The 27,682-nt window shown below is 45.7% G+C and overlaps 1 protein-coding gene across 2 annotated transcripts; it reads right to left on the bottom strand.

Moving 5' to 3' along the window:
* Positions 1 to 64: 64 nt before the first annotated feature.
* SLC35B4 (solute carrier family 35 member B4) lies at positions 65 to 26,293 on the bottom strand. 2 transcript variants are annotated; one of them, XR_014780356.1, is made up of 11 exons: positions 25,983 to 26,293; positions 18,797 to 18,910; positions 14,450 to 14,552; positions 13,264 to 13,313; positions 10,416 to 10,497; positions 10,143 to 10,203; positions 8,638 to 8,747; positions 7,484 to 7,559; positions 6,403 to 6,478; positions 5,088 to 5,681; positions 65 to 4,377 (listed from the first exon to the last, which is right to left on the bottom strand). XR_014780356.1 is itself a non-coding variant. In XM_084787808.1 (10 exons), the coding sequence occupies exons 1-10, from the start codon at positions 26,057 to 26,059 to the stop codon at positions 5,435 to 5,437; spliced, it is 996 nt and encodes a 331-aa protein (XP_084643934.1). In that variant the 5' UTR covers positions 26,060 to 26,293; the 3' UTR covers positions 65 to 5,434. The 2 variants fall into 2 exon arrangements, 1 of the variants encoding a protein (XP_084643934.1); XM_084787808.1 differs by having other exon boundaries at positions 65 to 5,681.
* Positions 26,294 to 27,682: the final 1,389 nt, after the last annotated feature.

The following is a 27,682-nucleotide window of genomic DNA, read 5'->3' as shown; positions in this document are numbered from 1 at the left end:
AGTTTTTTCAGAGGTGAAAAATGGCTCTTTATAAGAAATGACGGTTTAAAAAAAACCACACACATTCAGTTTGGCAAAACGCTTTATTCAAAGAACCTCCCTTTCCTCCTTAACTGCTCAAATATCTCATAAGGCTGGGAGTGATGTCTGATATTTACACAGCTCAAAGTATGAATACTCACTAATGTCTTCAGGCTGTTCTACACACACGGCTGCTACGGGCTCCCTCCTTCTCTGATCTTTGTTCTTAAAATGTAATACTCAACGAAGCGCTCAGAGTCTGAATGAATAAAATCATAATTTTGTAACTTTTCAGATCATCCTTTTTTGGGAAGCTGAGGCCATTCTCTGGAAAGAAAGCAGAGAGCACAGAAATGCTCGCACTTGTGAGCGAGGCACAAAGGCTTTCTCGTGTTGCGAGGGAGTAACTGCTGCCTCCCACTTTGCTTGAGGAGTCTACCTTCCACTAGAAATGATGAAAAACAACTCAATCTGTGGAAGGCATCATTTCATTTTCCCCTGCAAATACAGGCCCTGTTTGTTTGAGTGCAGACCTTTTGCTGTGTGCCTCTTGCTGGTGACTTCCGTAGCAGAGCTGGGGGAGGTGTCTGTGATACTCAGAGTAGACAGACAGACACGGCTCTGCAGGCGGCAGCTGGCAACACTGAGTGCGGGCGGGTGCTGTGAGATGGGAGTGCAGCAGGTCACCGGCAGCCACTTCAGAAGCCCTTGGGGCACTCTAATGACCTGGCAAGTTTCTTCCCGAACGTCAACTACACATGGTAATATGCACACAAGTCTCTTCCCTCTTCCCTCCCACCAGGCATCAAGACAGCAAACCGCTGGGTAGCATTCTACAGACATCTCCCAATAACTGCTCCCCGTCCTTTTTCTTGTTTGGGGTCGCTGGGATGTGCCCTTCCTTGGCTCTCTTGCCAAGCAGCCAATGAGAACTGGGAATATGAAGAGGGAGGAGGAGGCCTTGGCAAGCATTTGTTCTCTCATATCATGCATGTCAGATATGACGCCAGGAGCTGGCAGTTCAGAAATGAATCATGCATGCTCCCCGGCCCCTTCCATTCCTGGAATGTCTACAGTGAGGAAATTGCTAGAAAAAGGGAATACACTATAAAGTTGAGAGGGGTCAGTCTCTCTCTGGTAATAGCAAATATATTCCAAGACTCAAATATTGTACTTAAATATTATTCATATGTTATTTCCAAACACTACACCAACCAATAGTAATAATGAGGACATTTCATCTATATTGGCAGCTCTCTCGATGGTAGCATGAACTGTCACTGACAAGAGTCAGTCAGCTTTCAGCAAAAAGCCACTGAGACTGAAACGCCTTATTTATCTAACAGGAGTCCCTCCTAATTCTATCTCCTGCTGGCCAAAGAGAGGCTGTTGGTTTTGGATCTTTAACATGGGACACTGTCTATTTGCTCAGGTTCACTGAAACTGGCTCACTGATACCATGTCCACCACCCACAGCTAATTCACTGGTCTTCAAATATTCCTGACTCCACACTTCCCTGTCTCTAGGCTAAAAAGAACCAGACTAGAGGGTCCAGACAGCAGGGGCGCTCTGCTCCTGGGCTGAGCTGGAAAAAGACTGTGCAGACATTGAGACAAAGCTTCCATGCCCACCCTCCCGGTAAGCACTGTGTCACATGCCCCCTTCTGCTCCACACTCCCCCTAGCAATGCTTACAGAATCGCTCAACAAGACATGCTAGACATACATAAATACCCAACAAAACTCCTAAAAAATACCAGGAGGCCCCAAAGAACAGAGGCACGAGTAGGGATGACAGGTTTGCTCTGTAAAACACAGCGCAAGGGGATGCAGGCGCAGTAAGGAAGTGAGGTAGAGTTAAGAATGAAGGTGCAAAGGACAAAACCCGACCCCAGAAGGGAGGAAAAGGCGCCCAGGAAATGACCACAGGTTTTGAACCCTCAGAAGAGGGGGCTGCAGGCGGCATGCTGCACCCTGGCAGAGCTGCAGTGCTGTGCTTCGGTCAGCTACCCAGGAGGAAGGGAGCAGGAGACACACGACAGCAAGCTACCAGCTGCTGAACTATCACTCTATCTAGAGTATTATTGGCTGTTTTAGGAGGGTGAAAAGAAAATAAAAGAACCTACAATATGTATAGGGCCCTAGGTTTGATCCTCGCCACTGTAAGGAAAAAAAAAGTTCAAAAACTGAAAACAGATTTCTAAAAAAAGTGATAAAGATAGCATTTATAAAAAGAGAATGTTGGGCTGGGTGTGGTGGCACATGCCTTTAATCCCAGCACTTGGGAAGCAGAGGCAGGTGGATCACTGGGAGTTCAAGGCCAGACTGGTCTACAAAGTGAGTCCAGGGCAGCCAAGACTAAACCCTGTCTCAAAAAACCGAAGAGAGAGAGAGAGAGAGAGAGAGAGAGAGAGAGAGAGAGAGAGAGAGAGAGAGAGAGAGAGAGAAAGGATATGCAGATGTGAAATATAACCCAAGCATCTGCCATCCTCTCCTGTTACCTGGCATTACTGGGCACACAGATAGACTACATTTCCTGGTCCTTTGCTTTTTGGTTCTTACTACAGTAGCGTTTGACGTGTCTGAAGCTGTATTTTGAGACAAACGATAGGCACTGAAGCCAAAAGAACAATGATGTTTAGTAGACGTTTCTCTGCATTTACTGAGTCTAGCTCTTGATAAAATGGCTTATTTGCCCTTTTACAATCCACATGAAAAAAATTAACAATGAGGAATGACTCATTTTTGTTGTAGTTTGGTTTTGTTTTTGTTTTTCCAAGACAAGAGTTTCTCTGTGTAGCCTTGGCTGTCCTGGAGTCACTTTGTAGACCAGGCTGGCCTTGAACTCTCAGAGTTCCGCCTGCCTCTGCCTCCCAAGTGCAGGATTAAAGGCATGAGCCACCACGCCCAGCTTGAGGAATGACTCTTTTAAAGAATGATTTCATAGATGTACCTGGAAATAATCCTACTAAGCGAATTAAGCTAGTATAGGGAAGACAAAGCTCTTCTGTGCTCTCTCATTTGTCGTTCTGGGATTTGTGTAGACATACATCACAGATGCATATGTGATCTGAAGGTAGAAGCAAAACTGTCCATAGGAAGGACAGGGCCTAACAGGCTGACAGCAAGGGAAGGGGTGAGGGTGCACTCAACTGTGTGGAAATGTCCAGCCACAGGACCATGTGCAATGAGATATACAATGAAAATTAAAACAAGGTCTTTAGCAAATTTACAAAATTGTAACTAGTGTCTGTTAGATACGTTTTCTTATATCTAGGATATGGGAGAAGTGTGCTGGGGCACGCGTGTGCGGGAGCCTGTTCCTGCAGGTGCACACTTTGCTGGGTGAGTGCTGTACCTGATCCTGCACTTCCTTTACTAAAGCTGCCAAAGCACGCACACTAAGGCATACAAACTCTGAACCCCTAACAGGGCCAGGCAGATGCTGTCTGTATCAGCCAGTCTCACATAACTACAAACTGCAGAGTACTTCTTCCAACATAGAAAAGGAAGTAGTAGGTAACTGACGGTCATAGCCTGTTAAGAGTAATCAGAACGAAGCCTCCCGAACCCCTAGGGACAGATTCTTCTGTTAAACAGGAAGGAAAAGTACTTTTTATTACTGTCTTTTAAAGGGGACATTTAACACTTGGTATTTATAGCAACACTGGTCCGAGCAACCCCACATATTTCAAAGTAGCTAAACAGCTTCTGAGCCTGTGAATTTAGCATCTTTGAGAATAGACCATGACCAGAACTGGGGAGTTGTCAATGGCCAGTACAACGAATTAGTCTGCAAACAAGGGGACTTAGGTGGAGAAACTGCACCTGCATTTAATATAACAAAAAGCACGGCAGCTTTAACTGCCTCTTCCCATGGGACCCAAAGGATTACAAAACTTCTCTTTGCTGCTGCTGTTCAGACCCACCAAAGGGTATCTTCAGACAGTGCAATAAAGAACTACACCTGAGCCGAGGAGACACAGAGAGCCACGTCTCGGTTTAAGAGCACAGTCTGCACACAGTGACAGGATGTTAGGCTGCTGTCTGTAGGTAAGAGAAATGGTGAGTTTATCTGTTTGTAGAGGAGCAGAGAGCGAGGTGAGGATAATGAGGGTCTGGCACTAAGTGAAGAAAAGAGGAAGAAAAATACCATGGACGTCGCTCTTCAATCACCTACAGTCCAGTGGGGTCACACACAATCTCCACATGCTGTCTGACAGGGTTACTCTTTCTGTAGATTATCCATGAGAGGAAAACTTGGACCTTCAGAGTGACCCGCAGAGAAGAGGCAGGCATTCTTCTGTACGTAAGCATGCAACCTCCCATGCACACCCACCGAGAGCAGTCGGATACCTGTGGGAAACAAAACTCCACCCTGTGGTAGCTGGGTCTGACCTGATTTATGCCCATCGATGACTTGACAGTCAATGACTCACAGAGTGGCCGGAAGAGGTATCTTCTAGAACTTAAAGCCTCTCAGACACACATCTGAAACCCACATGAGTGTGGCTGACAGCACAGGGGCTACTGTCTCTCAGGATGCTGAGTGAGAGCTGTACTGAGCCACACTTCCATCTCCATCTCCATAACAGGCTAAGGGGCCTCTCCTAGGAGATGGGCGGAAGGGTCTCCCTCTTCTCAATCTACTTCTAACCTTGTAATGCGCCATGAGCGCTAAGGGTTGCTCTCTAACTAAGGAAAGAAGCAGGTAAAAGAAGCCTGTGATCCTTGCATTGCTCAAACACATAAAGTGAGCTGTGGGAGGTGGGAGCCACCTGTCCACTCCAGCATCACAGCATCCCGCTCACATGCCACCAGGGCTGTGCTCATGGGGACAGCTACTTCTTTCTCAACACATGGGAGGGAGTCCAGCCTTATCTTTCCTGGGGTCTGATTTTTCACATGTCCATGGGGTCGTTCAGTGCCTGATTGCACCTGGAACATTGGACATGTTGCCAAGTGCTGAAGTGTGGAGGTGATGGGAGGAAAAAGGTACACAGCCACAGCAGGGCGATGGCTACCACAGCAAAAAGTCATCAGTAGCAACAAGGGCATGGTCTTACCTAAGACCACAGGTAGAAAACTAGTAGCTCTGAGGACTTGGAATTCAACAAGTGTGGTTCTGATGTGCTGGCAAACAAACAGAAAAGCAAATGCAGAGGTTATCTGATAGTCTTCCTGGTAGACTTGCTGTTTTGTTTATTCTAGCTCAGGGATGCCTACAAGGAATCTACAAACGCTGTCTCGGTAGCCATGAAAGTAGATGCGTCCTGTCCTCCAGAGGGCGCTCTGGAACCGGTCTGGTTCAATACTGTGGTAATTTGGCCTCAGGCAAAGTGAAATGAGGGCCAGACCTGCAGCAGAGGCCTCTTTCACAGAACCCTGGTCTGTCTGTCTGTCCCGGCAGACCTCAGTCTTTCTTGTGGTCCTTGGGCAGCTGACTTCTCGTGGTCCCCAGGGTTTTCCACACCTCTGTGTACAGTAAGGTCCCGATGAAGACCAGCGAGGTGCCCAGCCAGTGCCATAGCGTGAACTGGTTCTGGAAGTACAATATGGAGAAGATGAGGCTCACAAACTTGCGCAGAGTCACAACCAGGGTGACCGTGAGGGACGTGCACTCTGTTGTCAGGATGAACACACCCCGGATGCACACGTATCTGGAGGAGAGGTTAAGGCTGTTCTCTGTAAACTAGAGAGAAACTTTAGGTGCGATTCCTGGCTTCAACCTGATGTGCCGAGAAAACAGGGCGATCCTGAGGACCCTCCTTAGCAGAGCATCCCGAAGGGCTCTGGCCTGCCACCTCTAAAAGCCCATCATTATGAACTGTCACTACAGTTTATAATGAAGGCCAGAGTGACACTCACCTCATCCTTTCTTGTCCTCAGGACATCCATTCTCCCCTTCAAACAGCTCTGTACAGCAAATCTACACAGTGATTTCAGAAGAGGCAGTCAGCCTCAGTCTGCTTCAATATTTTAAAGATGCTGTGACTCTTATGATGGTAAGGTCCTTCTATAATATAATTACTTTTAAATTAGTCTTAATTTGAAGTTCGTTTCAGAACTTTGCAGCAACTTATAATAGCCAAGAATAATAAATTATTTCCTAGGACACCAGGAACCCTGGGAGAAATCTCTGAGCATTTTATCTGATGACACAGCCAGCTCTAAACCAACCTGTGGGTTCGGCTGCTTCTGCAAACCTCGTCTTCCTCCCTGACCTGTGGCACCATCACTACCTCTTTCCCTGCTACAAAGGGCTTCGTGAGCAGTCTACCCATCTCCAGCTTACCGTCAGAGACTTCAAGACAGAACCCAACCTCACATTCCTCTGCCAAAACAACACGGGGACCCGGAAAAGAGGACTCTAAAGGATACTGAGTCACAACATTCATGAGGAGGTAGAGCCACATGATGGGCATGGCCACACCAATGACCGGAACTTGATAGAGTTCTGCAGAGGTGAGGAGAGGACACGATCATGTCAGCATCAACATTTACACCTTCATCTTTTGAACAAGGTTATACAGGTGAAACAGGCTGAGGGACAGTGAACCGTTTCCCTTAAAACCATCTCTTCACTTGCCCTGACTCCAGTACACGCTAACCACAGGGCCGGAGCACTGTGAGAGCTCTTGGGATCTTCACGGACTACAGTATTGACAATGAGAAATACTTTGTAATCCACAGCCTTGTGGACTTCTTACATTCTATCTACTTTTATAACACAGTTTTAGGCCAAATGACAGTCACAACACAACACAGGATACATTTACTACCTGTACTGTGTACAACACAGAGCCTTGATTCTTAAGGCTTTTCTTATGTGTTCACCTGTCTGTGTAGCCTTGTCAGAGGATTAGCTTGTGCGTGTGAGGTCTTCCCAGGCGACTGGCCATCTACCGTCACTGTACCAAGCAGTTACTCTAAAAAGCCACAGCTCTCCTTCGTAGAGATAGTTCACGTTCTTTTCTTTTAAATTTTGTTTGTAATTAACTTGTTTATTTAATCTGTAGCTAGGAAACAAGCTCTGCATCATTTTGCTGTGTCTCACTTGGCGCCTAGGCAGCTTGGGTCTGAGCAGCTCTGCCTTTCATGGCAGAGGAGAAACACAGTGACAGCCAGGCTGCAGCTCAGCTTCACAAGGCTCCGGTCCCAGCTGAGTGCTGGGACTGCTTGTTTGTGTTCCCAACACAGTTACCATTAGATGACTTCAAATGCAAACACAGGTTCCTAAGGAAAGGAGACGGCTTGAGGACATTCTTATTTATAGGAACAGGAAGAGCTTGTAAAAGCTCTTGCTGCTGCAACTGCTGGTTCACAGCACCATTTGGACACACGGGTGTGCAAAGGGTCACTTGAGATGAACAGGAGTTGGCGCTGCAGTTGAGTCAAAGGCAAGAGAGAGGCTTTGCCTCAGAAACTGGCGGGTAAAGCCGCCACGCGACCCCAGACTTACCAGACTTATTGAACAGAACGACATGGTCATAAATATCCGAGGCCAAGAAGATGAAGCCAGGAAGGGGAAGGGCGTGCTGTGGGCAGAAACCGGTCACACAAGGTAAATGCAAACCCACTGCAGGACCGTCAGGCAGCGTTACGTGACTCAAGCTGTCTGGTAAGCGGGAAACTCCTCTAGAGTAAGGTATCTAGCGCCTCTGAGCCCTTGGCATCACTGGCAATGCATCTTATGGAGTCTGATGGTCACCAAGGAGAAAGGCAGGCGAAGGAGTAGGTCCTCCCTTCAACAAGGGGACGGGGGACCACAGCTCATAGTCATTTTGCCCAAAAGGGCTTGCTACATACTGGATTTGAAAATTACAAGGACCACATAGATCTCAGAGACTTTGGAAACTAGAATAAAAAGAAATTTGCATATAATCTGAGAACAAGGAAAAAAACAAATGATGAGAAGAGGCCAAAGAAGAAGAGGACACATAAGGTGCCTTCCTCACAACAACAGTACTAGGTGAGATCAAGTCAGGGCGACCCTTGCTGAGCTGTCACTATGCCTGGCATTGCTCTCAATGACAGAGCTAATAAAATGCTGACCTTTTCAAAATTCCTAGCGCAAACTCTAGCTCCACGTGAATGTGTCAAGTAGCTGTTCAGATTAACTGAGCATGAGGGCAACTACCTCGCTCTGGCCTTGGGGGGCAGTTCTCTGGGCAGATTTCAACAGCAGTTAAGGAGGGGAGGAGGAGAGCTATAGGAGTGTCAGGTGATCCCTTACAATGAATAAGCTCAGATGAAGTAAACCATCACGTGAGGAGAGCCCCTTTGAGGACCTCAGGCCCTGAGTCCCCACCCCGAAGCTGCACACTGACACCCACAGTGCTGCCCAGCGGCAGCTTTGGGACTTTCCTATTGGTTTTGATAATTTTACCGATAGGAACTTTGTGGGCCTTGGCTCCCTGTCCCTTACATGTCATCTCATATGGATAACTGTTACTCACAGTGCACCTTAAGCCCCTGCCTAAAGTACTTCAGCCGTCTGTCTAAAAGCTAGTTATTAATTAAAATACACTCTGTTGTTTACACTAGGATTTCATTCGGCATAACACATCATAAATTGTAAATTTTCACCTTCCCAGAGTTCAAGAAGTTGCTTACATTATAAAATAGTGCCTCCTTGGAGTGTTTCCCAAACTGTTTGTATAGAGTCTCTTGGAATATGCCCATCCTTGCCGACATCAGCAGGGCAAAGGTCAGTGCCCCAATACCTAAAAAACAATGGTCGGGTTACAAGATGTCTGTCACATATTTTCTTAAGGTGACAGTATTGTTTATAGTTCTGTAACTCTCATAAACTATACGACATACAGATTTTAAAGCCACAAAGCTCTCATCTAACGCTTTCTGGTGTCCCATCCCCACATGACTGTCCACACACTGTTACACCCTGCTTTTCTCACAAGGCTCTTCTGGGCATCTCCTGTAGCCCCCTGTGTGTTCACGTGTTTTCAGTGTGTGGTTCAGGTTGTGCGCATCACCCTGTCGTGGTTGTACCACACTTCAATTTCTTGCTATGAGACCAGTTAGATTTCTGGTTATTTCACTGAAATCAATATGCACAAATACTTAAAATGTTAATTACTTCCTTAGGATAACTCTATATAAATGGAACTGCTGAGGCAAACATTAAAAAAAAAAAACTTTAAGACCTTTAAAAAACTCAATACACAATATTTTTTGAGAAACGCAATCGATTTACTCTGCTAGTGGCTTTTATGGAAATGGCCGTGTTACCGTATGCTCACAGCAGCGACAGCGTCATTTGCCATCTTGCCAATACAGTAAGTCAGAAATTAAAAGTTATCGCACTTTGGGTTTTTTACTACTACATTGTGAAGGCACACAATTACTGGACATTAGTTTTCCCTGTGAACTGTATGTTCACATGCTTTCAGCACTGTCCCATTGGGTAAGTATTTTCCTGATAGTGCAGAGGAGATCCCTGCTGTGAAGAGCAGCACTGAAGGGTGATTAAAGCCCAAGGCCCAGATGAGGAGGATGCACTCTCCCTGTTCCTTTCTTCCCCATCAGCGTTAGTCTATGCCTGTTACCACTGCAAACTCTGGAGAGTCCTCCCCAAATCCCTGTGAGGACAAGGCCCTGTAGGAGCTCTGTAATTAATTCCACACAGAGATACTTGTATTTTTAAAAATTCTCACAGGAGTGGATTTGGGAACACTGCCATATGGAGCGGTTTAGCTTAAGAAGAAAATGAGCCCAAGAGTTAGGAATGTGTCCCGGGAAATGTAGAGTCACGAGCTCTAAGGCGCCCTCCTTCACAGGGGCTTCTTCTCAGCGGGCCAGCAAAGAAGCTGCAGGACCACACAGTGCTCCGGAACACAGTGACAGACTTCTCTCTCTCTGCCAGTGACAACCATGGGAAGCATCGACCCATGAAGGACACGGTGCCAAAAATGTGAACACTGGCCTCTTTGAACTTTTTGAACACTGAGGTTCAGAGACGCTATTGGTCCCAGGTGCCACTCTCCTCCTTGGCATAATTAGTTTAGCTTAAGCTTCTTGCCAAGAAACATGTCCCGCAGGAGAAAACTCAGCAAACATAAGTACAGATGTAATTAGCTTTTCGTAAATACTGTACTTGCCTAGTAACCACCATGCAAATGCCTGGAATCCGTCCTTCTCGATCAAGCCAGACTGCAAAGTCTAGGAAAGAAGAAAATATACTTGGTACAGGGACCAGACTGCCAACGGCATGCTGAGGTGTAAGGAGAATGCTTATGTTGTCCACATTCTCCTCTCAGAGTTGAGTCTTTGTACTACACAGGCATCCTAATTCCTTCCCATTATTAACAGCTGCCTGACAGTGCAGCCCCATGACAAGCAGTGACGAGAAATGATTTAAAGCCGATTCTTACCACCTGCTTTGCTGACATGAAAGTGCAAATAAATATTCCTGCAGACACCAGGGCAATGGAGGCATACTTGAACATACTGTATCTGAAAAATAAGGCCAAGACCATGTTAGAGAAGGGGATGACGTTTAGTGGGATTTATTGCTGGTCAGTATGCACCTCAAGCGCAAGTGTCCCCAGGACCTCTCTCCCGTAGTTGCCTTCAACAGTTTGCTGACCAGTACACTGCTTTATCAGAAAATGAAAAAGAAAACAAAACCAGAAAACAGGCATACACTAGACGTGAAGTGACACTGCATTCTGCTCTCTAGAAGGCAATGTGGCCTGCCAGTCTTCACCAGTACCTGTGGCCTTTCCAGTTCTAAGAGCCCAGAATTGTGCCTTAACACAGACTATTCAAGAGGAACGAGAGATTATCAGGTACAAGAGTCAAAACTTGGGAAACAGTGGCCATTCTCCAGGGGAGGTACCTCTTTAGAAACAACCTGAATAACTTAAGTGATTTGGTAAACTGTTGGCCATGATGGATAAAGGGAGGAATATAAAATTTGTAGAGGGCAGCATAACAGTGACATTTCACATTAACTAAAACTATATCATTATGACCCCCTTAGAATTTTGGTAATCAGGGAAAAAGCCCCGGGAAGGATGTAAAGAAATTAAACTACAGAATGAATCCTCATCTCTTTTCTGCTCAAAAACATTGTATCTGTTGGTTATGATACCACATCAAGGCTGACCTGAGTGGCTAAGGTGCTGGGAGGGGTGCAGGGGAGGCCCACTATAGAGAAGTGGGGTCAGAAAGGGGGAGGGGGGCGAATTGGGAAGAGGAAGGCTCAGCAGGAGTGGGAGACAGACAAGAGGGTACGGAGATGGTCATAATCAAAATATATTATATATATTGTGAAATTATCATAATGCATACGGTTAATATATGCCAATAAAACTATAGTAATATATCAAAAGTTCAGTCTAGAAACATCAAATTGAAGTAGTTTAAAAATTAAGCCAAAATAATGGTTAAGAATAATACAAGTGTGGTCTTTTAATTCTCCAAAGGGCTGTGCTCTAGAAAATGAGAAGATACGCTTGGAACAGAGCGTGGTGGCAGGACATTTTCTTAGCATGGTTTATTCCTCAGCATCAGGAAGTGAGAGAGGGAGGGAATGAAGGAGGGAGAGAAGGAGGGAGGGAGAGAAGGAGGGAAGGAGGGAGGGAGGGAAGGAGGGAGGAAAGGAAGGAAGGAGGAATAAATATAGAGAAGTTAGAGGAATTCCTGTTCTGTGGATAACAGATTCCAAATAAACTCTTAAGGGAAACAGATGCTGAGAAGAGACAGTGTGAGGCTGTCCCAGTAGACTATGATTCTACATACACACACATACATACATACACACACATACACACATACATACATACATACATACATACATACATACATACCCAAATCAAAGCTGTTCCAAGGTGAATTCTAACTATCGACAAGTATAGTCTTCATGTTAAAAAAAAAAAAAAAAAACCTGGCCATGAACTATGTGTGCATGAAGCAAAGAGGACTGAGAAGAACTCACACACAACAGTACTTAGCTGGGGACTCCATGGCCTCTGGACATAAAGGACACACCAGCCTTTCAAGCGGCACACTTGCCCTTGTTTTGATACAGCCCTTATTACTTAAGAACTATAGGCTCTAGCCAAGCAGGTGGGTGTGGCAGTGGACACCTCTGATCCCAGCACTTGGGAGGCAGAGGTGGATATCTGTGGGTTCAAGGCTAGCTTGGTCTACATACCTAAGTTCCAGACTAGCCAGGGCTACAAAATGAAACTCTGCCTCAGAAAACAATCTCAAAAACAAAAACAAACCCCTCTAGGTTTCCTCCCTGAATAGGCAGAGTTTTCCCTAGCCCTGAGAGCCCTAATACTAAGAGAAGGAAGTGGACAACTGAAAACATGGTGTCACCTGCACAATTTTAGTTTTAACAACGAAGGTGACCGTCCCCTGAGAAGTCTTGCAGCACACCCACTGTCTCTCCCTAATGTCCTTTCTCCTTGGCAGAACGGGCTGAACCTCAGAGTGAGAGTACTTTGAAAAAGCACCCCCGGCTGTTTCTGCCATTTCCCTTCGCAGTCCTAGACCACACCGCTGGCAGTGTCACAAAGAACAAGCCCGCACCTTCTGCTGCTTCCTCAGGTCTGCTGGGCCTGTACTGTGAATTTTCTTAGCATATAAGATTACTCCCCAGTTCTTTACACTGACGAGCACCTTATGTGTGGTGAATACGCAGGTTACTAAGAGTCTTTGCAGCAGGTGTGGGGCCTTGGGATCTAGTCCCAGGAATGCCAAGGATAAAAATAAAATAAGCAACAAAGCACTTTCTAGGACAACCGCTGACAGACCTGCCGTACCACTCCCTGGAGATGCTCCAATATGGACACCACTTGCCACACATGGTTACTCAGCATTTAAAATGTAACTAGTAAAAGTGAGGAAATATTTTATCTTATTTCACTCAGGAAACTTAAGTTCACATATAGCATCATCTGTAGCCAACAACGACCATACTGAACAGTGAAGTTCTGTGTCAGCTGATTTTATCGGTTGGCAAAGCACTGAAGATCCAGTGATAACAAGAGTTGGTTTGGCCCCACAGGAAGCCACGGGGAGAACCTCTGACCTGGTCAGCTGCCTTTGGAAAGTCATTATTACCCATGATTCTTAGTGAAAGAACTCAGGAGAAGGCTGATGGCCAAGAGAATCCTATCACCACTGTGAGAAAAGGAAAGGTGACCAGTCCCCAGAGGTGGCCTGGGATAGCACTTCCACAGACAGACTATGAAGTTGTGCTGTTACCTTTTCTTCAAAATGATAATTCCTAGAATCATGTTAGCAATCAGAGAGCCCTGTAAAAGAAGACAAGGGTAGATGGTTTTATTGTGCCAGAAGAAAACATGGTTCTCAACGGGTAGGAAAACAGGAAAGGGAAAACATGGGATGAAGAATAAACAGTCACCAAGATAAAAATAGAGGCCAAAAATCTGTTGTGTGACATAATAAATTCATTGCAAGGTACAATGTGGACAAAAATGATCAATTCTCATTAATTAGTGATAGCAAAGCCCGGGCTAGTAGGGCTAGATGGTGCTTCAGACCTCCTTCTGTCAAATTCCTATCTAATGTATAAAATGACCAGTGAGCTTTCCCCACCTCCATTCTTAACGGAAGAAGTCACACAGGGATCTCTCTCTTCTCTAGAGAGGTGTCAGTCAACAACAAGAGTTTATGGGAAGTGCTATGTGTCAATGCTTTGAGGGTCACCTCAATAATTCTAATTATCTCATGCAAATCCCTGTAGGAACAGGACACTTAAGCTCACAAAAATCTCAGGCAACAAATCATGCCTATCATCATCCATTTTGCGGTCTGCTGCAACTCTGTCTACATGTCCCTTGACAGCTTTCCTGCTCCTTTGGGAACACTCTGCTCTTATTTATACACCAACTACATAGAGCGCTCATCATCCATAAAGTAATGAGGAAAATGTGTTATTACTTTGAGAGAAACCCCCTTCATCAACCACTGTCCTGCCAGGTGTGGTGTAATCCCAGCACTCAGGAGGCTGAGGCAGGACGGAGAGTTCCAAGCCAGCCAGAACTACAAAGCAAAACACTGCAAGGCAAGGGTGAGGGGAAAACCAACTAACTAACAAAACAAAAAACTTCTAAAGTGAGTATGAGCTCAGCATCAGCTCGATGAAGGAAACAAAGTAAATCTATTTCCCAGAGGATTCTTCATTTGATATTTATTAGTCATACACTAGAGCCGAGATAAACAAAAGCAAACCATTCTTTTTCTACTTTTTCGAGTCTCTCTCTGTCTAATATTGCAGATGAAAGCCATCCTTCTGTAAAGACTCAATGCAAACCTATCCTTCATGCCCTCAACTTGAACCTCGGTAAGACTTTCTCTTCTGCACTATGCTTGGACTGCACACTTGCCCGTGCTGTTCTGAGGACGCGCGTGAGCAGGCAGCACTTACGGATCTGAATATCATGTGCAGGGGCATGGCGATGTTCAGGTTCAGGGCGTAGTTGTTCACCACACTCACAGTGAAGAACATGGTCACCATGATGGCGTAGTACCTGCAGCGAGAGAGGACAGCGTCGTGCAAACCCACCTTTTCAAGAAACTCTGATAGAGCACAGAGAACCATTACCACATGGAGTCAAGTACATATACAAATACTTCAAAGGCAGAATAGCATGAGGGAAGTCTCAGTTACTGGATGTGCTTAAGGAGGCACTGGGCTATTTTTCAAAGGACTTAGAACGAGGCTTTACAAATGCTGCCTAGCCAATAGCAACAGAGTTTAAGTGAATAGATAGATCATCCTTTTTACTGTTTTAGTTCTTTGGAGGTACTTTTCCTAGGCCTCTAGAGAATGACTACCTTAAACGTGTCCTATATATGTTTATATAATTTTTTTATTAATTTTGAAAAAAACAGATTCCAAAGATTTTCTAAGTCAGCCTCACAGTCAGCCTAGCCACTGTGAATATTATTCTACACTCTTAACGCTAAAATAGTGAAGACAAGCCTTGATTTGGATAGATTTATACTTAAATTCGGAGTCTTTTCTTTAAGACAAGGTCTCTCTGTGTAGGCCTGGATGGTCTAAAACTCTAACTCTCAGAGATCCACCTGCCTCTGCCTCCTAAGTGCTGCAATTACAGGTGTGCACTGCCACACCCAGCCAGAGTCTTCATCACTTGAGAATTCATAGATCTTAAAATTATGACAAAAAAAAATTTTAATCCTAGAGGTTAGAGATGCAGCTCAATTGGCAAGAGTAACTTGCCCAACATGGAGGAGGTCCTGGGCTGGATCCCAATGCCACATAAAGTGGGCAAACAGAAGGATCCAGGCCAAGCCTGAGACCAACTAAAGAGAAAAGACACTCCGTCTGCTTAAAAAGTCCATAATCATGACTTAGAAAATAAAGGGATACATATAAACAAGTAAATGGACATATAAATAAGTAAATGGATACTATGGATAAGTAAATTCAAGTAAATTGATTAAGCTTTTTATAGTTGTATGTTCTCATGCTCATCTAGGAAATACTCAAGATATTTTTCAGTAGTTAACTTGCTGTGTTTTTGCAAGGATTAAATATCAGCAATTTCATGATTCATTAAAAAGTATTTTTTAAAACTTTAAGCAAATGCCTAGACAATCTAGTGCACAAGTAATCAGTGGTTCCGTATTCATAACATCTTAACCCATGGGCACAGATTTCTGAATAGCTCTGTATCTACACATCTGAAGGATGAAACAACACTGGGCTCCACGTTATCTTCTCTGTTGTTGCTGGTTAGATATGGAGCATCCCAGGTCTGCACAGCCACACATGCACTAACACACAGCCATGCCTGCACTAACACACAGCCACGCCTGCACTAACACACAGCCATGCCTGCACTAACACACAGCCACGCCTGCACTAACACACAGCCACGCCTGCACTAACACACAGCCACGCCTGCACTAACACACAGCCACGCCTGCACTAACACACAGCCACGCCTGCACTAACACACAGCCACGCCTGCACTAACACACAGCCACACATGCACTAACACACAGCCACACATGCACTAACACACAGCCACGCCTGCACTAACACACAGCCACGCCTGCACTAACACACAGCCACGCCTGCACTAACACACAGCCACGCCTGCACTAACACACAGCCACGCCTGCACTAACACACAGCCACGCCTGCACTAACACACAGCCACGCCTGCACTAACACACAGCCACGCCTGCACTAACACACAGCCACGCCTGCACTAACACACAGCCACACATGCACTAACACACAGCCACACATGCACTAACACACAGCCACGCCTGCACTAACACACAGCCACGCCTGCACTAACACACAGCCACGCCTGCACTAACACACAGCCACGCCTGCACTAACACACAGCCACGCCTGCACTAACACACAGCCACACATGCACTAACACATAGCCACGCCTGCACTAACACACAGCCATGCCTGCACTAACACACAGCCATGCCTGCACTAACACACAGCCACGCCTGCACTAACACACAGCCATGCCTGCACTAACACACAGCCACACATGCACTAACACACAGCCATGCCTGCACTAACAGACAGCCACGCCTGCACTAACACACAGCCACGCCTGCACTAATACACAGCCACGCCTGCAGTAATACACAGCCATGCCTGCACTAACACACAGTCACACATGCACTAACACACAGCCATGCCTCCACTAACACACAGCCATGCCTGCACTAACACACAGCCATGCCTGCAATAACACACAGCCACACATGCACTAACACACAGCCACGCCTGCACTAACACACAGCCACGCCTGCACTAATACACAGCCACGCCTGCAGTAATACACAGCCATGCCTGCACTAACACACAGTCACACATGCACTAATACACAGCCACGCCTCCACTAACACACAGCCATGCCTGCACTAACACACAGCCACACATGCACTAACACACAGCCATGTCTGCACTAACACACAGCCATGCCTGCAATAACACACAGCCACACATGCACTAACACACAGCCACGCCTGCACTAACACACAGCCACGCCTGCACTAACTGCCTGAGGACCCTGACAGCTAGCACTGAGATGAGCACGGCAGGCATGTGAGACCACTAGTGCTGGCTGCCTCACAACGTCTAGCTGTCAGTCACTTTACAAGGCTTCTTGCCAAATGTCCTCATGACAAGATGCCCTCATGATGGGACACCATTGGGAAACAGAATGTATCAAGGTCTTTCTGCATAGTTAGTTTAATTCTTCCATGTGGCTACTTACATAGAACAACCTAGAAATTGTGGGGATTAAGGACCTAAGCATAAATTTGATTGTTGAGTAACATACAAAAAATAAAATAATCACGTTAACGGGACATAATGGCAATAAGAGGGACAGGCAGCAATAATAAATTGGTAGAGGTAGGCTGGGCATGTTGGTGCACACCATTAATCCCAGCACTCAGGAGGCAGGGGTAGGTGGATCTCTATGAGTTTTGAGGCTAGCATAGTCTACAGTGTGAGCTCCAAAAGAGCCAGAGTTACATAATGAGAGGACCCTGTCTAAAAAAAAAAAAAGATGTAAAGGCTGAACAGGCAGGGGAAGGAGACGAGTGGGTAGCTAGCAAGGGCGCTACTACTATATACCTTATGCCACCACCACATACGCTGGTCCATGAAAGCAGATGGGGGAATGGAAAGACTCAAAGGAGTTAAAAAAAAAAATGGGGCTGAGAGATGGCTCAGTGTTTAAGAGCACTGACTGCTCTTCCAGAGGACCAGGGTTCAATTCCCAGCACCCACATGGCCGCTCACAACCATCTGTAACTCCTCTGTAATTCCAATATCTGATACCTTCAAACATACATGCAGGCAATGTACATAAAACAAAAATAAATAAATTATATACACACACACACACACACATATATATATGATGGTCGGATTTCTACTGTAATGTAAATGCTGGCCTTCGGGAACAGAAAGTTTATGCAGATACTAAACCCAATGGAAAGGAAATTAAAATATTTAGTGTTACATTAGTAAACACTTAAGGTACAACATTAATAAAATTCAGCAAGCTGAAAAGGAGGACAGGAGAAGAACAAGGACGAGCGGGAGTCACATGGGATTGTCCCTTCCAGAGACACTAAGTGCCACCACCCTACTGACCGCCCGCTGCTGGGAGGACACCCGTGGCTCTCGCATAGGAGAGCGAGCATATGTGGCCCTGTGAAGACACTTGGGCCACACCTGGACTGATGGACGGAGGTCTGGACTGATGGATGGAGGTCTGGCATTGACATTTTTTTCTTAGCTTGTCAATCATTCTCTTTTAATTGAAGTGAAATTAGCAGAATGTAAAATTAACCATTTTTGAGCAAACAATTCAGTGCCACTTAGTGAGCTGCCACGCTTTATACTCATTGCTTCGCTTCCAAAAGCCAGTTATTTTCAAGACGCTTGACAGTCCCACACTTAGCCTAAGCGACAATTCCCTGACACAAAGGACAGACACCTTGACTGTTAGAAATCCATGGTCATGCTAGTCCTTCTGACCCTGTAATATACACACGCACACTTAGCTCCATCACGGTTATTTTAAATGTCACGGGCAGGAATTTTACTCTAAAAATAGGTTTCTAGAGTATAACAATGTCATTCATAAAACTAATGATTCCATTGTTACCCATAACCTAAGCTCAAGAAGCACGCACTCACACTTCTGTGCAGGGGCCACTTTTTAGGTTTCAACAAGACTGCAACGGGCCATACCTTATTGGGATAGCTGGTGGCTTCCTTCCCAAGTCAGCTTCAAAAAGGAAGCCTTCCACAGCAATAAATAAGAACTGTGCAAACGTCACGATGTTCCCGCATCCTGGATGTTGCCTGTGCAGGGAGTAACAGACAGAGAGAAAATGAGCCACAAACTCGGACAAAGGGCACTACAACCTGTTTGTTACATTTGTGGCACCAGAATGCTAGAGTGGGCAGACTTCTGCAGCCCACTGTCCCTCCTCATCTTGGCTCTCACACTTCTGAACCTGTGCATCACAGGAAATGCCAACTCTACTGCCATGCTTCCCTAGGGGAGCAGGCTGCATGGGGATTTGTTCATTGCTAAAACATGAGATGCTGAGGGCTGGAGAGATGGCTCAGTGCTTAAGGGCACTGGTGGCTCTTCCAGAGGACCTGAGTTCAATTCCCAACACCCACATGGCAGCTCACAGTTGTCTGTAACTCCAGTTTCAGGGGATCCGAAACCCTCATACAGACATACATGCAGGCAAAACACCAATGCACATGAAGTATAAACAAAAAAAAAAAAAATGAGATGGCTTTCCTAGTAAGCTGCAGGAAATTTCCTAGTAAACTTGCATATGTGCCCCATTACCCAAAAGTCTCTAGTCAAGGACAGAACCAGGCTGGGATTCTCCTGGCCAGGAGTTACTCATCAAGTGATGATAAGGATGTGGTTTCAGACTGTCCCCAGGGAGTGGAAAGTAGTTCTTGGGACTGTTAGAAATTTGTTATTTTAATAGGGCACAGATACATATCTGTACACAAATCAACATAATTGTGTATCTATGCAGGGATGATTAAGAAAAACTCTCAAAAGTGGGTTCTGGGGCTGGGACAATAAAAATGACTGAGGACTATGCTGTAGCAGTTTTCCACAACCCTTATCGTGGTGCCTCGATACATCAGACATTCAAGAGATATGCCTGCAATTCCCCAGATCCCCTTCAGTGCTCTATGGAAGAGCTGGGAGTTCTTCACAGTAACTATTAGGAAAATATGCCACAATGCAGAAAGTATTTCTGACATTCCTCTTGAGGCACTCTGAAAATCAATCATGTGAGATGTTGACAGTTTTCTTGAACCACCCTCCAACCAAGTGAGCATCCCAAACTCCCCTGTAAGACAAGTATTAACCAGCTTCAGACACTGTCTTTTCAACTTTTTTTCTTTTTTTGGTTTTTCAAGACAGGGTTTCTCTGTGTAGCCTTGGCTGTCCTGGACTCTCTTTGTAGACCAGGCTGGCCTCGAACTCACAGAGATCCACCTGCCTCTGCTTCCCGAGTGCTGGGATTAAAGGCATGTGCCGCCACACCCAGCCCATGTCTTTTCATCTTAACCAAAGATACCCACCTGACACCACTGAACAGAGGCTTTTTAAAGCAGTTATACATTAATACAGTACTATTTATTAAAGCCAATTCTATTCTCTACTGGTGCTATGAATACTAAACACTGCTGGCAAGTTATTCAAATCCAGCACTGGGGCCTTGAACATGCTGGGTGTCCTAGTTGTGGTCACTACTGCTGTGATGAAACAACATGGCCAAACAGCTTGGGAGGAAAGGGTCTATTTGGTTTACACTTCCACATCACTGTTTGTCACTGAAGGAAGACAGGGCAGAACCCTGGAGGCAGGAGCCCATCCAAAAGCCATAGAGGGGTGCTGTTTACTGGCTTGTTCCCCAGAGCTTGCTCAGCCTGTTTCTTTACAGAACCCAGGACCACCAGGCCAGGGGTGGCCCGACTCACAGTGGACTGGGCCCTCCCCTACCAATCATTAATTAAGAAAATCACCTACCTGGTCCTAGGCCCTCTACATAGATGTAACTGAGGCGCAGCTTGGTCCTCATATAGGTCCCCTACTAAGGGGAGTGGGGGCTGACTCTGACATGGATGCTGCTGCCTGCTTTTGATCATTTTCCCCTGGTGGGGATACCTCCTCAGGCCACAGAGGAAGAGGATGCACTCAGTCCTGATGCAACTTGATATGCTGGGCTGGGTCGATAAGGGGGGGGTCCCCTTTTCTGAGGAGTAAGGGAGGGGTGAGGGGGAACCAGGGAGGGTGGGTGAGGCTGGGAGGAAAGGAGGGAGGGGCTATGATTGGATGTAAAGTGAATAATAAATAATAAAAAAACATTGAAAAATAAATTTAAAATAAAAAGAAAAGAAAATGTCCTACAGGCTCTCCTACAGGCCAATTTTATAGAGGCATTTTCTCAATTGAGGCTCCCTCCTTTCTAATGAATGACTGTAGCTTATATCAAGTTAACATAAAACCAGCCAGAACACAAGGCAAGCACTCTAGCACTGAGCTATAATCCCAGTGCAAACCTTTAAACACACTCCTCATGCACAGTATAGACAACACACCATTATAGCAGAGCGAGGCGTGCCAACTGAAACAGACACAGCGCCGTACTTAAGCTGCCTAGGAAGGTTCCTTGAATCCTACTCCTTTAGATGCAGTTCAGCAATTTGTCTTTCAGAGTTACTTAGTTCAAGGGACAAGGCTAAACTTTGTAGGGATCCATGGACAACTGTGTAACGCATTCATCTCATTCAAGAACCTCATTAAAGCCATTAGTCAATACAGGAGAACAGAGCTAGCAGAGGGGCTAGGGATATAGCTCAGTGGCACTGCACAATGCTTGCCTAGTGTACACAGAGCACTGAGTGCAATCTCCAGTGCTGTGAATGAATGAATGAATGAATGAATGAATGAATCAACGAACGAACCGACGAAGATGCCCATGTTCCTGGAGATGTTCACCCTCCCAGAATTGATTTCACTGTCCTGGGGTGGGGCCTCAGCTTCCCCGACTGGATCCTAATAGGAAAGGGCATGCCTGCACTTCTGCAAGCAAGAGTGTAAATGTGTTGTGTCTTTATCGTGGCACAGAGCTGAGAACAATGGTGCTCCATACTATTTCCTACTGACAAGAAAGAGCACCTCTGTCACTTACTGTGTCACGTGGAAGTTAATCAACTTCTAATCCAATTCATCTAAAATGGGAGGCAAGTGAGTGCTTCTCCTGCTGGGTTACTGCTGTGTAAGCTCTTGACACAGGTCTGTCTGCTACATACCGAAAAGGCAGCTAGACCTAGGATGATGACCAGCTGGGCTCCTCCACCCTGAAGGGTCTTCAACCTAATGACAGCTGTCTCTTCCCATGTAAGTGTGAGTGTGTGTGTGTGTGTGTGTGTGTGCGTGTGTGCACGCAGCTACGTGCACATATGCACATGTGTGTGTACATACTTTCTGTGTATGTGTGAATAGGGATGTTTGCGTGTGTGTGGGTGCACTTGTGTACATGCACATGTGTACGCCTGAGGTGCCAAGTTTGACGTCCAGAATCATCCTTAATGGTTCTTGTAGTTCATTCACTGAGGCAGGATCTCTCAGTCAAGGCCAGAACTCACAGAGATGGCAGCGTGCTCTGGGATCACCTCTCTGTGCCTTTCCAGGCCAGAATTACAGGCATTTTATGTGAGTGCTGGAATCTGCACTCTGGTCCTCACCTTTGTACAAGCACTTTAACCAGTGAGCCGTCTCCTCAGGCCAATGGTTATCCTTTTAAACATCCACACTGGGCAGCTTCTTCCCTTTATAAAATGAAAACTATATATTGTTGCCATCCGAGTTCAGTAAGAAAACACGCATCAAGTGGCAGGCAGCACGCTGGAGTATCAACACTTCTCTGACTTCCCCTTCCATTTTTCTACTAAAAGCTTGGGCCAAGGCTCTTACAGAGTGGCTACAGGGAAGCTACTTTGCTCAGTGAGAAAGAGCTCCCAGAGGGCATGACCTGATCTCTGCCCTCGAGACAAAGAAAACAGCACTCGGGAGCCAAGCATGAGCTACAGGCAGCAAAACCACAGCGTCCCCGTGAAACGTTCAGAGTATGGACCCTGTCCCTTTCACCTGTGCACTCCCACTCTTGGGACGGATTCTGGCTGTCACTCAAGCAAGTCAGTGAGGGTGGAGAGCCTCGCTTGAAGCAGGTATGTCCTAGAATACTAGCACACATGCAAAGGATTTTAAAAGTTTACAATCGTAACCTTCATATGCTCTTTGCTATTTTCCCTTTATTTACGCACATTTCATCGCTAAGGACCCGGAGGCCCCGTGGTACTGTGGTAGGCAGACTTCATGGCAGATGAGCAGGGTTTGTGTATCGTGGCCATCATATACCAGGCTTTAGATGTGCGGCCATCGCCACCGCCTAATTTTAGGGTCTCCCCAAAAAAGTCCCACCAGGAACCACTTTCCCGTTTTCCCCTCCCACCGGGTCCTCTGAAAATTCTATCCTACTTTTTGTCCTTCCACAGGATGTGCATCCCTATGGTCCTACGATCAACACCTCTGTAAGCTAATGCAGAAAGCATTTTAGAGACACACTGCTGGCCCAGCTCAGTGGGAAAGGCTCTTTTAACTGGAACATTTTGGTTTAAAGCTTCAAAATAAAAACTTGAAATGTTTCCCATGAATCTTTCCTTTTCTTAAACTTTACTCCTTAAGTCTGGTAACCATTTACTGCAGTTTCTCTTACTTGGGATTTTCTTTGGCAAAAAAAACAAATTTCAATCTTAAAAAAAAAAACAAAAGAAACAAAATAAGCACAATGTTCAAGAGAATGAACTGGGCAGACACTTACATCTCCTTCCTTTCTTTCCTGAATGTAAAAACTTCTTAAACTCAACATCATGTTCTTGATGGAAAAATAAAAGGGAAATGTCTTTCACATAAGAAAGACACACAATGTCTTGCCTGCTTCCTTAGCTCTGTGTGCGTGTGTATACATAGCACATATATAAAGAACACACATGTCACATGTTTTCGAGGTTGACCATAACCACCTTAAAAGGGGATTCAAAGCCAGGCTCAGTGGTGGCACACGCCTGTAATCCCAGCACTTGGGAGGTAGAGGCAGAGGCAGAGATAGGCAGATCTCTGAGTTCAAGGCCAGCCTAGTCTACAAAGCAAGTCCCTGCTAGGGGGGGTGGGGGGAAGAAGGGAGTCGATATCTCACTTATTACTGCGTAACTGCGTAACTGCGTATTCAATGCACAGGGCTTGTGTATTTTATATCACTGGTCCCAATTATAGGTCTACAAAAGTCAGCAAGAAGACACCCATTTTGTTTTCCAGTTGGGGGAAATCTCTCACATTCTCTTCTTTCAACAAGTCATTTAAGCCTTTGTATTTAGAGTGACACCTAGGGGCTCCAAGGAGGCCATTTTAAAAGCACAGTTTCTGCTTTATAATGAGCTTTTTATGGCAGCTCTTCAAGATTAAAGTCACAAATTCCAAGATCATATCTGGAAGGAACTTTAAAGACCATCTGGCCTACACAGGTCAGATTTCATTGCTCTACAATAGAAGCTGTAGTTTGCTTAAGTGAATCAGGATGAAATTGCCATCAGTCTAATGTACTGTACACTGCATCAACAAGCCCACTTCCTTACCACTTCAGAAAATCCAGATTTACAAAAAAGTTTAAATAAAGGAATTTGGGTTCATTTACAAATGGATCCTAATAAAAGACTTTATAAAGAGAAGTGTATCCATAACTTTTCTGCGCCATCACAAAAAAACCAAAGTATGCCTGTATTGAAACAAAATTGTAAGGGAGAAGGGGCAGCAAGCCACCAGTGTACAGTGGGCTTTCTCATGCATCTCACGCATCCCTTCAAAACCCATGGGGATGAAGGAGTTACTACCCACCTCTTTGATGGTTGAAACCAAGTACTTTAACCAAGAGCTCATAAGCTAGTGCACTCAGGTGTCACTTAATTTAATGGCATATTCAGTGCAATTATCTGACTTTGTTTCTATAGCTGGCCCGATTATATCACCTTTTTATTTGAAAAAATAGAAAACATATTGAATTGCAAAGTCTCCTTCCTCTCAACTGTAGCAGGCTTACATCCAGAAACTTTCATTTTCATGATCCTAACTACCCTCCAGACAACGGCTCTTCATCAACACTCCGCATGTTCTAACAGCAAAAATAAACCATACAGAGCTGACCACAGGTAAACTGCTTACGTCAGAAGGACTGAAGCCAACAGCATCAAATGGAATACATTTCTACCAGACATCTCACTACGGATTGTTCAAGTTCAAAACAGAAAGGGAACTGTTTGAACTTGGGCTAGGAGCTTAGACAGACATCTTATACTCCATTTATTGCTGTCGCTTACAAGTAGTGAAAAGCCCATGCAACTCTGCATCTGGTTCACTTTTCGTGAAACTAAGAATCTCTTGATCAAGGGTTCATATAGCCAATGGACACAGTATATAGATTTAGAAACACGTAGTTAGTTATTACTGTACTGAGATATTATTGAACTGCTTGAAGGAGGAGGCCCGGAGAAGTCAAGTACCTGGAAGAGGCTAAATTGCCAGCGGATAATGGAGCCAATCCTGAAATCACTAATTTGAGCTGTTAAGTCCTCCCACTCTGCCTCCTGTCTCCTAACTTCTGCCCACTGAACATTGCACATTATTATCCATTACTTTGTAAGGCACCGCCACAAACCCTGTTCCCTTTGTCCTAGCCATCCTCACGCTCTACTTCAAAGTGCACGCTTCTCAATAAGAGGCTGTAATGTGTTAAATGCTCGGGGACCGTGGTGACAGGTCAGCCGTTATCTGCTCCTCATAACTCACATGGGATTTTGGGTAAAGTCTTCACAACCATCTTTACAACCAATCAAAAAACAAATGCTTTGCAGAACATGTCAACGCATACAAACGAAACCTTCTTTACAACGTGTACAAAGCAGGACGGGTTTGCGAGAAAGTTTTGCTCCAGATAGACACGTGTCATTCTTTAACCGGACAGAGAAAAGTACTGGAGTTGGAAGAGGAGTAGGGACAGGGTAGCTAGGTCGAGCAACTGCCTCTGCCACCAGCTACTGAAGACCTAGCTGGTGTGAAAAAGTCTCCAGGTTTCAAACTCAAAATGGGACACTGAGGTGACGACAGCAGCACCCTAGGGTCCCGTCACCTAGGTGGTAAGGGATGGAGCAGTGCCCGGACAGCGGAGTAGCTGACTGTGAGGGTATCCTGTGCAGCGGGATAGGGAGGCGGCCAGGGAGAGCAGTCCAGGACCAGCCCCTGGAGCACCGAGCGGGGCCCCAGAGGGTCACTCACCGGGCCAGCAGCTCTAGGAAGATCACATTACTACAACAGCCTGCGAACACCAGGCCCACCGCGAAGGCCGGGCGCATGGCCGGTGCGGGGCACGGGGAGCCAGCTCGCAGAAGAGGCGCCCTTCCAGACCGCTATCCTAGAAAACCCGCACTGAACATCACCACCGCCCGTTGTTCCCTCCCCGAGGGCCCTCTTGGTCCACTCTTCCTCCGCAGCTGCAACCTACGCGGCCAGCCCAGGAGCTGTAGTTCTCAGTCATCCCCGGCCCCATTCATCTGCGGGGGCGTCCAAGGGCCGTTCAGACTACATGTCCCAGCAAACCGCGCGCCTTTACGGCAGGCGTGAAAAAGCAAGCACGTTTCCACGAAGCCTCGCGTGATCTAATGCTGCGCGGCCTTCTGGGAAATGAAGTCCCAATTCTCTCCACGCTCAGTGCAGGAAAGGTTGAAATGTGGGATTCAACGAAGTAGCTGTATGTGCTGGAATTACAAACCTGTGACTATTCATTAAAGTATTCTTCTTCTTCTTCTTTTTTCGTAGACATGGTTTCTCTAGTGTAGCCTCGACTGTCCTGGACTATCTTTGTAAACCAGGCTGGCCTCACAGCCATCCGCCTGACCCTGCCTCCCGAGTGCTAGGATTAAAGGCCTGCACCACCACCACCCAGCTTCATTAGAGTATTCTAGGATCTCAAACAACTCTCCTGAAACTGGGTGAGTGCAGAAATTCCTGTAATGTGTAAACCAACTTCTAGGAAATACTGAACCCAAAAGTTTTGCGTTTGAACCTTGGCTTGAACTGGCTAACCATAGGGATAGGTAGGCCTGTCTTACTAGGTAAGAAAAACTAGGTAGAAAAGACTAGCACGTGAGTGTATTGCTTTATGTTAGGATTTTTGTGGAGGCATGTAGGGTAATTTTAATCTAACAACGCGGCTGTTCTGGCAAGGGATCACATCCAGAAACCTTCTATGTCTAGGTCTGTGTGGTCTAGTTAGAATAAAGACGTCCTAGATTATAGTCTGACCTGGCTGGAATATAGACATGCCCTTGGTGTAAACCTTTAATCCCAAACAATGATAGTAAGGTTAGTTTATAGAAGGAAGGAGCTGTGTTTTAAAGTGATGCCTAATTGAGGGGCAGACAAAGTGATGAACCAGAGAAAGATTTAACAGAATGAGTCAGAGATAGGAGACACCCAACTCACACGAGAACAAGACAGAAAAGAGGCTACGTAAGAGCAGCACAAGGAGGGAGGGAGGGAGAGAGAGAGAGAGAGAGAGAGAGAGAGAGAGAGAGAGAAGAAAAGAAAAAAGAAAACATTTACAGAGACACCTAGCACATCGGTCCTTGTGTTGGCATTTTGCCAGCTGAAGGAGCTCAGTAAATATGGAATCTAACTGATTCTTTTCACCTCGGCTCTCTCGTTTCTATTCTCCTCCTAAAGACAGAGGTTTCCAATTTCAGAATGCATTAGCGCTACCCGGGGTGCTTATTGAAAATGCGGAGTTCAGGACCACACACAATAATTGTAGTTCAGAAAGTCTGAAGCTTGCCTCAAAGCAGCACCTAGAGGAAGCACCCAGCAGGATTCTGATAAGGTCTCTGAGTCAGAAGTCAGGGAAAACACTGGCAAGTGTGTTGTAAATCCTGAGGAAAACCTCAGACTGTTTATGTTTATCTCCTAATTTGCCTCCCAGC

Source organism: Acomys minous, assembly GCF_964271855.1.
Source record: "Acomys minous genome assembly, chromosome: 6".
NCBI classification, from domain to species: Eukaryota; Metazoa; Chordata; class Mammalia; order Rodentia; family Muridae; genus Acomys; species Acomys minous.
The sequence above is the reverse complement of the archived record's forward strand: the minus strand, read 5'-3'. Positions and strand labels throughout refer to the sequence as shown.

What these genes read in the sequence shown, in the direction of transcription:
- SLC35B4 (XM_084787808.1), bottom strand. Translation starts at nt 26,059, where the DNA reads ATGCGCCCGGCCTTCGCGGTGGGCCTGGTGTTCGCAGGCTGTTGTAGT. An exon ending in ATTATCATTTTGAAGAAAAG is followed by an intron (nt 10,498 to 13,263) that starts GTAACAGCACAA and finishes CTTATTTTTCAG; the next exon opens with ATACAGTATGTTCAAGTATG. An exon ending in TCATGTCAGCAAAGCAGGTG is followed by an intron (nt 10,204 to 10,415) that starts GTAAGAATCGGC and finishes CTTCTTTCCTAG; the next exon opens with ACTTTGCAGTCTGGCTTGAT.